At 39.9% G+C, this 13,342-nt stretch overlaps 1 protein-coding gene across 1 annotated transcript in view; it reads left to right on the top strand.

The window, feature by feature from the left end:
• The window catches only part of LOC124555047 (bifunctional arginine demethylase and lysyl-hydroxylase JMJD6), a 551,390-nt gene extending 538,874 nt beyond the window's left edge, over positions 1 to 12,516 (top strand). The window contains exon 6 of the mRNA XM_047128818.1: positions 12,053 to 12,516. Coding sequence (XP_046984774.1) covers positions 12,053 to 12,138 — 86 coding nt within the window. The 3' untranslated portion in view covers positions 12,139 to 12,516. The remainder of the gene's footprint in view (positions 1 to 12,052) is intronic.
• Positions 12,517 to 13,342: the final 826 nt, after the last annotated feature.

Genomic DNA, 13,342 nt, shown 5'->3' with positions numbered 1-13,342 from the left:
CGATAAACGACAGCATCATCTGCAAACAACCTAAGACGGCTGCTCCGATTGTCTCATAGGTCGTGTATATAGATAAAGAAAGGGCAGAGGCCCTATAACACTACCTTGGGCAACGCCAGAAATCACTTCTGTTTTACTCGACGACATTCCGTCAATACTACGAACTGTGACCTCTCTGACGGGATCACGAATCCAGTTACATAACTGAGACGATATTCCATAAGCACACAATTTTACTACAAGCCGCTTATGTGGTACAGTGTAAAAAATCTTTTGGAAATCTGGAAATACGGAATCAATTTGAAATCTCTTGTTAATAACGCTCAACACTTCGTTTGTGTAAAGAGGTAATTGTGTTTCACGAGAACGATGCTTTCTAAATCCGTGTTGACTGTGTGGCAATAAACCGTTCTCTTCGAGGCAATACATAATGTTCGAACACAGTATATGTTCCAAAATCCTGCTGCATGTCGACATTAGTGATACGGGCCTGTAATGAAGTGGATTACTCCTTTTTTGAATATTACTCCTTTTTTGAATATTGGTGTGACCTGTGCAACTTTCCAGGCTTTACGTACGTACTTTTCATCGAGTGAGCGGTTGTATACAGGGTGTTACAAAAAGGTAAGGCCAAACTTTCAGGAAACATTCCTCACGCACAAAGAAAGAAAATATGTTATGTGGACATGTGTCCGGAAACGCTTACTTTCCATGTTAGAGCTCATTTTATTACTTCTCTTCAAATCACATTAATCATGGAATGGAAACACACAGCAACATAACGTGCCAGCTTGACTTCAAACACTTTGTTACAGGAAATGTTCAAAATGTCCTCCGATAGCGAGGATAAATGCATCCACCCTCCGTCGCATGGAATCCCTGATGCGCTGATGCAGCCCTGGAGAATGGCGTATTGTATCACAGCCGTCCACAATACGAGCACGAAGAGTCTCTACATTTGGTACCGGGGTTGCGTAGACAAGAGCTTTCAAATGCCCCCATAAATGAAAGTCAAGAGGGTTGAGGTCAGGAGAGCGTGGAGGCCTTGGAAATGGTCCGCCTCTATCAATCCATCGGTCACCGAATTTGTTGTTGAGAAGCGTACGAACACTTCGACTGAAATGTGCAGGAGCTCCATCGTGCATGAACCACATGTTGTGTCGTACTTGTAAAGGCACATGTTCTAGCAGCACAGGTAGAGTATCCAGTATGAAATCATGATAACGTGCTCCAATGAGTGTAGGTGGAAGAAACTAAAATGAGCTCTAACATGAAAATTAAGCGTTTTCGGACACATGTCCACATAACATCTTTTCTTTATTTGTGTGTGAGGAATGTTTCCTGAAAGTTTGGCCGTACCTTTTTGTAACACCCTTATAACTGTTAAGTATCGAGCTATTGCATTAGCATACTCTGATAAGAACCTAATTGGTATACGGTGTGGACGAGAAGATTTAAGTTGCTTCGCTACTCCGAGGGTATGTATTTCTAAGTTACTCATGCTGGCAGCTGTTCTTGGTTCGAATTCTGAAATATTTACTTCGTCTCCTTTGGCAGAAGAATTTCGAAAGGATGTGTTCTGTAAATCTGCTTTCGCAGAACTGTCGACGAATCGACGATAGTATTTCCATTGCCATCGTGCGGAGAAGACAATGACAGTGTCTTGCCACTAGCATACTTTACATATGATCTGAATCTCTCTGGATTTTCTGCCAGGTTTCGAGATAAAGTTTCGTTGTGGAAACTGTTATAAGCATTTCGCATTGATTTCCGCGCTAAATTGCGAGCTTCTGTAAAAGGTCACCAATCTTGGAGATTTTGCGTTCGTATAAATTTGGCTTTTTTTTTCGTTGCTTCTGCAACAGTGTTCTGACACACTGGTCTACACTTATACTGAAATTCGAAAGGAGTGGAGATTGTCTCTCAGGGAGGCGTCAAACGAATTTTTATCTACTTTTTTTTAATAGGTATATTTTTCGTTTATTTTGGAGGATTTGGGCGTTACAATATTGAGTCTCTCTACGACAACTCTGTGTACACTAATACTTGTATCCTTTTTGACGCTCGTTATTACCTCAGGATTAGTTGTTGCTAAGAGGTCAAGTGTGTTCTAACAACTGTTTACCATTCGTGTGGGCTCATGAACTAATTGCTCGAAATGAGTTTCACAGAATGCGTTAAGCACAATTTCGAATGGTGTTTATGCCTATCTCCGGGTTTAAATATGGATTTTCACCAACATGTCGAGGTTAAATTAAAGTCACCACCAACTATAATTGCATGAGCATGGGTCTGAAATATGACTCAAGTTTTCTTTGAACCTTTCAGCAACAGTATCATCTGAGTTGGGAGGTCGGTAAAAGGATCCAATTATTATTTAATTCCGGTTGCCAAGAATGACCTCTACCCATACTAACTTACACAAACTATCTGCTACAATTTCGCTACAAGATAAACTGCTTCTAACAGCAACAAACACGCTACCGCCAACTGTGTTTAGCGAATCCTTTCGGAACACCTTTAGGCTCTTCGCAAAAATTTCGGCTGAACTTACCTCCACCTCCGGCTTTAGCCTACTTTCAGTACCTATAACGATTTAAGCATCAGTGCTTTCTATTAGCACTTGGAGGTCTGGTACTTTCCCAACACAACTACGACAATTTGCAACTATTATACCGATGGTTCCTGTATCTACGTTCTCCCTATGTTCGTCCTACACCCTTTGAGACTGAATCACTTCTTGTATTTCCCCAAGACCCTCTAACCTAAAAAAAAGGTCCAGTCCACGCCACACAGGCCCTGGTACCCATGTAGCTGCCTCCTGCGTGTAGTGGACTCCTGACCTATTCAGCGGAATCAGAAACCCAAGCACCCTATGGCCCAAAGTCGAGGAATCTGCAGCCTACACAGTCGCAGAAACGTCTGAGCCTCTGATTCAGACCCTCCACTCGGCTCTGTACCGAAGGTCAGCAATCAGTCATGTCGGCTATGATGCAAATGGTGAACTTTGCTTTCATCTCGGAAGCAAGACTGGCAGCCTTTAGCACTTCTGTTAGCCACTTGAAACCAGAGAGAATCTCTTCAGATCCAAAGTGACACACATCATTGCTACTGATGTGAGTCACAACCTGCAATTGGCTGCATCCTGTGATCTTCATGGTGTCCGGAAGGACCCTTTCCACAGTCTGGAATGACTCCATCTGGTATGCAGACGGAGTACACTTAGACTTCCTTCCTCTCCTTGGCAGCCATGTCCCTAAGGGGCTCCAAACCGCGCCTAGCATTGGTGCTCCCAACTATCAATAATCCCATCCTCTGTAGTTGCCCAGATCTTGGAGGCTTAGAGGTTCCCTCTGAAAATGGACAAGCGACTGCATTTGGGTGAGGGACAGTGTCGGCCACAGCACCTGTTTGTCAGACTAACCGGAGTGGACTTAAGTCTTTCGCCGCCTGTCACACCCTGAGACAACCTCCCACTCAACCACAGGTGAGTGGTCAATCTCAGTGCGTGGAGTAACTGGTCTGGTCACCGGTGCAGGCCGATCGGCGGACTCAGACGTGCTGAACGTCCGTTGGATCTGCACGGCCTGCCCACAACAGTGATGCCCATCCACAGCAGCTTCAAGCTGTGTAATTGAAGCCATCACAGCTTGGAGCTGAGGACAAAGTGTCACCAGCTCGGCTCGCATCCACACACTGCCATCACAGTGCCTATCCATATTGAAGATCGTCGAAAACTACACTACACAAACAAGGACAATTGACATGCACTATGGAGCTCTACTATGGACACAGAGTAAAACGCAAGAACTGTGTCCAATAAATCAGATTAACACTCATAGGTTCAAAAACTTAACTGTCAAAGCACACAGATGAGACTAAATAATTCGCCCCTGACTAGGAAGTTGTGTGTCAAAAAATCGGTTTACTTTCCGACGCAAACGAACACGCGAGAACTGCGTCTATTAAATATTAAATCAACACGCAGAAACTCAAGAAACTAAACTACCAAAGCACACAGATGAAATTATACAATTCGCTCCTGGTCAGGAACTCGTAAAATGTCACAACAGCAGTTACTTCTCTATGGCTGTTAATGTCTTTGCTGGCTGCTGCTGAATGACTAGCTGACTAACACCAACAAGCAGTCACTAGCTAGATATTTCAAACAATGTAACAGATCTGCTAAAGAGACTGCCTACACTACACTTGTCTGTCCTTTTCTAGAATACTGCTGTGCAGTGTGGGATCTGCATCAGATAGGATGGACAGAGGACACTGAAAAGTTCAAAGAAGGGCAGCTCATTTTGGATTATCGTGAAACAAGGGGCGCATGCCATCAATATGGTACACGAACTGGGGAGAAAATCATTAAAACAAAGGCGTTTTTAGTTACAACAAGATTTTGTCATGAACTTTCAGTCACCAACTCTCTCCTCCAGATGCGAAAATATGTTGTTGGTGCCCATCTGCATAGAGCAAAATGATCATAATAATAAAATAATAGAAGTCAGAGCTTGTATGGGAAGATTTAAGTGTTAGTTTCTTCCGTACACTGTTTGAGAGTGGAACTTTAGAGAAATAGCTTGAAGGTGGTTGAATGAACACTCTGCCAGGCACTTAATTGTGAATTGTAGAGTAATCATGTAGATGTAATGCATAACTGGTTTCTAGGTTCTATGTCTTATGTGACCGTCAAACTTGTGACAAACCATGGTGTCCTTATCAAATGAAACACACCCAGTTTGGTCAGATGACATGAAGTTTATATTTCATTTTATAACACATTAAAAGTAAAAAATAGGCTCAGATAGGCTGTAAGAAGATTAATCATCATATACCGATACATGAATTTCATTTTCTTTCGAACTTGTAGGGACTCCTAATTTCCAGCTTTATGACTGATGACAACTTTTAGAGACCATTCCACAAGGAAACAGAACATCAGTCTGAACAACATATATCTATATCAACACAGATACTCCACAAGCCACTGTACAGTGTGTGGAGGGGGTACCCTGTACCACTACTTGTCGTTTCCTTTCCTGTTCCAGTCGCAAATAGAGTTGGGGAAAAACGACTGTCTATATGCCTCCATATGAGCCCTAATTTCTCGTATCTTATCTTCATGGTCCTATTACGTGGTCTATGCTGGCTGCAGTAAAATCATTTGGCAGTCAGCTTCAAATGCCAGTTCTCTAAATTTTCTCAATAGTGTTTTTCAAAAAGGACATCACCTTCCTCCAGAGATTCCCATTTGAGTTCCTGAAGCATCTCTGTAACACTTACGTGTTATTTGAACCTACTGGCAACAAATCTAGCAGCCTGCCTCTGAATTGCTTTGATATCTTCCATCAATCTGACCTGACACGGTTTCCAAACACTCAAGCAGTACTCAAGAATAGGATGCACCAGCGTCATATATGCAGTCTCCTTTCAAGGTGACCAATCTTTCCTAAAAGTATCCAAATAAACTGAAGTCAGCCGTTCGCCTTCCCTGCCATAGTTCTCAGATCCTCATATCAGCTCACATTGCTTTGCAACATTACACCCAGATATTTAAAGGGGTTGGCTGTGTCACTCAGGACACTGGTAATACTGTATCCAAACATTACAGATTTGATCTTCCTATCCATCCACAATAAATTACATTTTTCCACATTTATGGCTAGTTGCCATTCATCACACCAACTGTGGTGGCTGAGCGGTTCTAGGCACTTCAGTCCGGAACTGCACTACTGCTACGGTCGCAGGTTCGAATCCTGCCTCGGGCATGGTTGTGTGTGATGGATGTCCTTAGGTTAGTTAGGTTTAATTAGTTCTAAGTCTAGGGGACTGATGACCTCTGATATTAAGTTTCATAGTGCTTAGAGCCATTTTTTGTCTTTTGTCTTCCTACAGTCACTCAAATTTGACATCTTACTGTACACCACTGCATCATCAGCAAACAACTGCAGACTGCTGCTCACCCTGTCTGCCAAATCATTTATGTATATAGAGAACAACATCGGTCCTGTCATACTTCCCCTGGGGCACTCCTGACGTAATCCTTGTCTTTGATGAACACTCGTCATCGAGGACAACATGCTGGGTTTCATTTTTTAAGAAGTATTCAAGGTACTCACATATCTGTAAATTTATTCTGTGTACTTGTACCTTCATTAACACCCTGCAGTGGGACATTGTGTCAAATGCTTTCCTGAAATCTAGAAATATGCCCTTCATCCATAGTTCTTAGTATAACATGTGAGAAAAGGGCAACCCGAGTTTTGCACTAGCAGTGCTTTCTAAAATCACGTTGATTCGTAGACATAAGCTTCTCAGTCTCAAGAAAGTTTATTATATTCAAACTGAGAATATGTTCAAGGACTCTGCAATAAACAGAAGCTGGAATATTGGTCTGTAATTTTGCAAGTCCCTTCTTGTACCCTTCTTATATATCAGGGCAACGTCTCTGGTTATGATACTGTGCAAGAGAACTTTTCACTTAAGGTCTGGTTATAATGTTTTATTGTTGACTACAACCCTCAGAGTCAAATAATTGCTACTAGTTTCACAAATATAGAACCTTATTTAGTTTTGCCAGTGGCTGTTGTATTTTGACCCTTGTTTGGAACTTTACTTTGGGGGAAGATTATTTGAAGATTCTAGTTGTCCTCATTCAGTGGTGTCTCAAAAAAAATAATCATTAAAGTCTCCACAAACAATGAATCTACACTTAATGCAACATAATTTTATTAATCATCTCATGAATTGCTTGATGAAGCTTAAGGTGTTTCTGGGAGAACCTATCCTTAACTCTGTGTTTTTGATATACAACCACTTCCCCTTTCCCATTCCTAGTACTGATATTAGAAGTGTATCTTTTTGTTTATGTGGCTTCTTATGTTTCATTGAAGATTCCAATGAGTGCTCTTCCAGAGAAATTGTTTTATCAGAGGTGTAATATTATTCCTCGCAAGAAGCTGTTTCAACTGCAACCAGACTTACTATGCATTGCCTTCCTTTTCAATAAATCTCATTTCTTGCCCTCATTCATAAAGGCCTGGTGTAAACACTGGAAATCACTAGTATAGGATTGATGCTGTTTTAGTTGATAGATATGTCATGTGGCTAGGGCCTCCCGTCGGGTGGACCATTCATCTGGTGAAAGTCTTTTGAATTGACGCCACTTTGGCGAGTGGCATGTCGAGTTTTAGTTGAACTGGACGCTTCTGGCAACTAACCCTGTTACTAGACTCTCAATTGCCATGCAGAGTGGCCACGTGGTTTGAGGCGCCATGTCACGGATTGCACAGCCCCTCCCGCAGGAGGTTCGAGTCCTCCCTCAGGCATGGGTGTGTGTGTTGCTCTTACCATAAGTTACTTTAAGTAGTGTGTAAGTCTACAGCCCAGTGACCTCAGCAGTTTGGTCCCTTAGGCACTCACACACATTTGAACATTTTTTGCAACTGCTCTCATAGTAATACAATCTTCAAACTTATGTGAAGAGCTTTCCCGACATGTAACTAACAGATGAGATTGCATAGGCAATTCCCAATTTTCTCTACATGGCTAGTGCAGAGAATTTTTTTACTTGATGGATACTGCTTCATAATATACTAATTAATTTTAGAAATAAAAGTTAGCTGTTTTAAGTCTTAGTGATTCTTCTCAGTTTTTAACAATACTTCTTACACTGTGGGAGCAGTTACATCTCTGTTCATTTCCTAATCATAACCTTATTTTGCCATAAGTGGTACACCCTTTACATTGAAGGACTCTTACCTGCATAATAGGAAGCAATGAGAGTCCTATTAACAAATGACAACAATAGAGCACATACAAACACGGACAGAATAAAGAGATATTGTGTGATTTCTCTCTTCTTTGCAATAGTACAACCTGGCATTTTTACCAATGGGATGCAATATCTACCTAACATAAGCGTTATTTCATTTTTTCTTACACCAGATGTACACTATTGTATTTCTTATTATCTCCTCATCTCATGTTCTGAATAAAAGAATGCCTAACAATGTTTACATGACAGCAAACAAAGTCTTGTGGATGCAGAAAAGAAAACGGATTTATAGTAGTAATAAGATATATACTACTGTTACATTAACCCAAAGTACACTACTGCCCATTAAAATTGCTACATCAAGAATAAATGCAGATGATAAATGGGTATTCATTGGACAAATATATTGTACTAGAACTGACATGTGATTACATTTTCACACAATTCGGGTGCATAGATCCTGGCCATAATAACGGCCTTGATATGCCTGGGCATTGAGTCAAACAGAGCTTGGATGGCGTGTACAGGTACAGCTGCCCATGCAGCTTCAACACAATACCACAGTTCATCAGGAGTAGTGACTGGCATATTATGACGAGCCAGTTGCTCGGCCACCATTGACCACACATTTTCAATTGGTGAGAGATCTGGAGAATGTGCTGGACAGGGCAGCAGTCGAACATTTTGTGTATCCAGAAAGGCCTGTACAGGACCTGCAACATGCGGTCGTGCAGTATCCTGCTGAAATGTAGGGTTTCACAGGGATCGAATGAAGGGTAGAGCCACGGGTCGTAGCACATCTGAAATGTAGCGTCCACTGTTCAAAGTGCCGTCAATGCGAACAAGGAGTGACTGAGACGTGTAACCAATGGCACCCCATACCATCACGCCAGGTGATACACCAGTATGGCGATGACGAATACATGCTTCCAATGTGCGTTCACCGCGATGTCACCAAACACGGTTCCGACCGTCATGATGCTGTAAACAGAACCTGGATTCATCCGAAAAAATGACATTTTGCCATTTGTGCACCCAGGTTCGTCGATGAGTACACCATCTCCGAGCTGAAAGTCCATGCTGCTGCAAACATCATCGAACTGTTCGTGCCTATCGTTGTTGTCTTGCAAATGTCCCCATTTGTTGACTCAGGGATCGAGACGTGGCTGCACGATCCATTACAGACATGCGGATAAGATGCCTGTCATCTTGACTGCTAGTGATACAAGGCCGTCGGGATCCAGCACAGCTTTCCGTCACTCCTGAACCCACCGATTCCATATTCTGCTAACAGTCATTGGATCTCAACCAACGTAAGCAGCAATGTTGTGATACGATAAACCGCAATCACGATAGGCTACAATCTGACCTTTATCAAAGTCGGAAACATGATGGTACGCATTTCTCCTCTCTACACGAGGCATCACAACAATGTTTCACCAGGCAACGCTGTGTGAATGCTCTGACAAGCTAATCATTTGCATATCACAGCATCTTCTTCCTGTCGGTTAAATTTTGTGTCTGTAGAATATCATCTTTGTGGTGTAGCAATTTTAATGGCCAGAAGTGTAAATACTTCTATGATGCTGCCAAACCTAGTAATTAACTTATTTGCTGGCATTACAGAACTTATGCTAACTTATAATTTCAAAATCTATCACCAGAGAAGAGGCTTAAAAAGGTATTAAGAGAAGTGAAAGAATAGCACTCAGCAAGGATGCATAGCATTCCTGTGCTAGTTCTATTAAAGTAAGGGCATGGGTTAATGTCTAGTTCACTACAAAAACATTAGAGATAAGCTGCAGTTTCAAATTGGATACAGATTGGAGAAGAAATCAGCTGTGGCCTTTTAAAAGAAATTATCCTGTTATTGACTGCAAGTGATGTAAGGAAACCACAGGAAACTCAGTTTAGGATGTTTGAGAGGGATCTGAATCCCATTTCTTGTACATGCAAGTGCATCGTATTGGCCACTGCACCATCTCGTTAACTTATAATTTCGAAATAGTGTGCGCCAAATGTAACACCACCAATAACACATTTACACAACTCATCCTTATAAACAAGCACCTGCACCCAGTTACTGAATTCATATAAAGTCTTTCCTGTGTTGGAAAAGGGCGAGAAAGACCACATGGCTGATAACTATATGCTGATGACTATTTCCTGTAATATATCTGAAGTTTTAGAGAAAAGTGTACATAAATAACAGCAAAGTGTCTAGAAGGGCAAAAGTCTAGAAGTCTAGAAGGGCAAAATCACAGCAGTATACGAATGTTTCAACATTATGTTAAATTTTATGTACATTGCCCAACTACATACATGGCAGCACTCTAAGAAATGAATCAATTCATTCCTTTAGTCATGAACAATTAGTATCATTGACTTACATTGGTCACATCCAAAAGCCAAATACTGAAATACCATAAAGTGAGTTGCACCACTAATCTAAACAATAGGAGTGCCTTCGCTTTCTCTCCTACAGCATATTAAGAACGTGAATGTAAATATGGATGCAAATAAAAGTTCTTTTGCTGACCACAGCAAAGCATGTCAGTGCTGTAACTGGTTTGCCCACAAACAGTTAATTAAAAATGTATGTGATGTATTACAGGGTGAAAGATGTGTTTTGTGTTAACTCTTTAATTCATATAACTAATTCAGGAATTATACACAATTTATATACGTACGAGTAATTTTAGCGTAGGCATATGGACTTGTCAAACACACACACACACACACACACACACACACACACACACACACACACTTTTTTCCTTCCTCAAAAAATGTTTCATGTGTGTTTCTTGGTGTGAGGACTACCGACATCATTGGATGGTGGTTGTTCTAATTATTTTTCTAGTGTTTAACATCATAAGTGACTGTCATTATCAGCGTGTGAACTTGTATTACTTTTGCAGTTTTTATATTTAGTGCTGTATTATTTCAAAATTATGTTTGTTTCTTAATCATAAATAGTCACTGTAAACATCTATTTATAACAGCATCTATGACAACTTCCTGGAAAATCCCTTCATAACTATGGTATTTCAGCTGGTCTTCTAAGATTTTTTTCTGCAGTAATAAATTATTTGAGGATCATTAGGGTACATCATCAACACACTAATAATCAAATTTTAACCAATATCTCTATGAACATAAGGTTCACAAAACTAAAACATGTGGGATTTTCCCATTTCTTTCAGAGTTATTTTGATTATGAACAGTGCCAGTATATCAGAAATAATGAAAGAATACTAACCTGCATGCAATTTTTTCTCTCTTTTTCCAGTCTCATCACTGTTGGTATGTAATGGTTCTTTATGCATACGTATGTAGATATTACTAACACTTTGTTTTTTTTCCCCAGTTGACTTCATATTGTGTGACAATGCTCTTCACATTTTCACTTTCCCTTAAGTTAGGACACAACACAATGGCATACTAACACATATTGCTATAGGCACCCTTTAATCACAGGAAAATGAACCGAAGTGATGTACGAAGGGATGCTGAAAAGTAATGCCTCTGAATTTCTTATGTGAAAAGTCTTAAAAGCTTTTTAAATAAAACAAACATTATTAACATTCTATATCTTTATTCTGCATGTCTACATGTTTATTTCTCAACATAGTCACCCTGACGACAAACACATTTGTCCCAACAACTCTGTAAAACTTTTGAGTTTGTTGATGGAGACTCAGTCTTGCCTCTGCTTGCACTGCCTCATCACTGTCAGAGTGAAGCAGAAAGGAAGACTACAGTTCAACATCCCATAAACATTGAGGTCATTCGAGTCAAAGTGAAATCCTTGAAGATGGTGTTTAAATTTTGGGAACAGACGAAAATTGGATGGGACCAAATCAGTGCTGTATGGCAGAAGATCAGATTGTTGCACATGTCACAGCACTTGTATGTGGTCTGCAAGTGTCATGCTGAAGGAGTGTGTGCTCCATGTGTGGACAAAATCTTCAAATTCAAAACTTGATTACAGCATGCTGTTTCTCATGCACACATTAAGTTACACACCACCATGTTATACACTACAGTGTGGAGCTCTCTAGCAGCAGAGGGCTGAAAATGTACAGACATTAAGTATAAACATGCAGAATGTGAATAATGTTTGTTTTGTTTAAAAAGCTTTAAGAGTTTTCACATGAAAAAAATTCAGAAACATTACTCTTCATATAACGGACAGAAGCGTATCCATACTTTTCTATATGAAAGTACTGTCAGTGCCCATAATTCTACTTTTTTCTTCTGTTTCAGTTATCCTCGACACCAATCGATGGTACCACAAGACACTGATTGTTTCAAATGAGATGAGTATTACAATTGGCGCAGAGTATGATTAGAGTAATAGGAAAATGGAGATACTTAATGCTGTTGCACTAACTCTGTGTGCTTATATATCACGGTAAAGCGTAACAGCTCCCATTACTTATAATGCATCTCACACAGCACAAGAAAGTTATGAAATCAGTTCCAAAAGCAAATTTTATAGAAATTATTCATTTAGATTTTACCATTTGTTAGAACAAACTTCTGGCTTTTGTTCATGCTGACTGATCTCAAAAATATGCATGTCATATTTAAATATTGCGTATCTTACATGCAACTGATGAACTGTATTTTTAGTAATATTTAAGTTCTTATGAACATATTTAACTTAAGTCAGTTACTGTGATAATCATTTAGTTTTTCTTTCTTTGATAATTAGCATTAATGTTTACCAAGTCATACCAAATATTTGTTACTGTACTTGTGTGTAAAATATATTGTATTAAATAAATGCATTGAAATAAAATTCAACAATGTTATTCGCTACTTTATTTATGAATTTGATGTTTCCCACAGTGAAGAATCCTCTAATGGCACGATTGGTCATAACACACATTACGAACAAAATTTTCCAGTGAGAACAACAAAACACCTGTAGGACTCCAGTAGAACAAAAAGTAATTACAAAATAAATTAAATCAAGTTTAGTTAAGATGTAAAGTTGTGAGGAATTCTTATCATGAATTCAATATAAACTACTTCTTTCCTGGTCCAATTTGGCACTTGTGATTGGGGGTGGGAGGAGGGAGGAGGGAGGAGGGAGGGGGGAGGGGGGAGGGAGGAGAGGATAAATTCATATAAGATGACATCAGAATGTTGTTCATGCAAATATCCATGGTAAAAATAAGCAACTGCTGCTTATCAAATATGTGAAATACGTATTATCAATAAAGTATTACAACTCACTTGCTAGGATCCAACTTAATCTCATTTATTTTAGAGCATGACTCTTGGCAAGGACATTTATTTACTTTTTATTTATTTATTTGGTTCACATCTTTTGTTGCACATGTCTGCTACAGTGTCTATCTAAAAACAAAGAGGATATGACTTACCAAACAAAAGCGCTGGCAGGTCGATACACACACAAACAAACACAAACATACACACAAAATTCAAGCTTTCGCAACCAACGGTTGCTTCATCAAGAAAGAGGGAAGGAGAGGGAAAGACAAAAGGATGTGAGTTTTAAGGGAGAGGGTAAGGAGTCATTCCAAT

The sequence above is a fragment of the Schistocerca americana genome, chromosome X (genome assembly GCF_021461395.2).
Source record: "Schistocerca americana isolate TAMUIC-IGC-003095 chromosome X, iqSchAmer2.1, whole genome shotgun sequence".
In the NCBI taxonomy this organism is placed as follows: domain Eukaryota; kingdom Metazoa; phylum Arthropoda; class Insecta; order Orthoptera; family Acrididae; genus Schistocerca; species Schistocerca americana.
The sequence above is the reverse complement of the archived record's forward strand: the minus strand, read 5'-3'. Positions and strand labels throughout refer to the sequence as shown.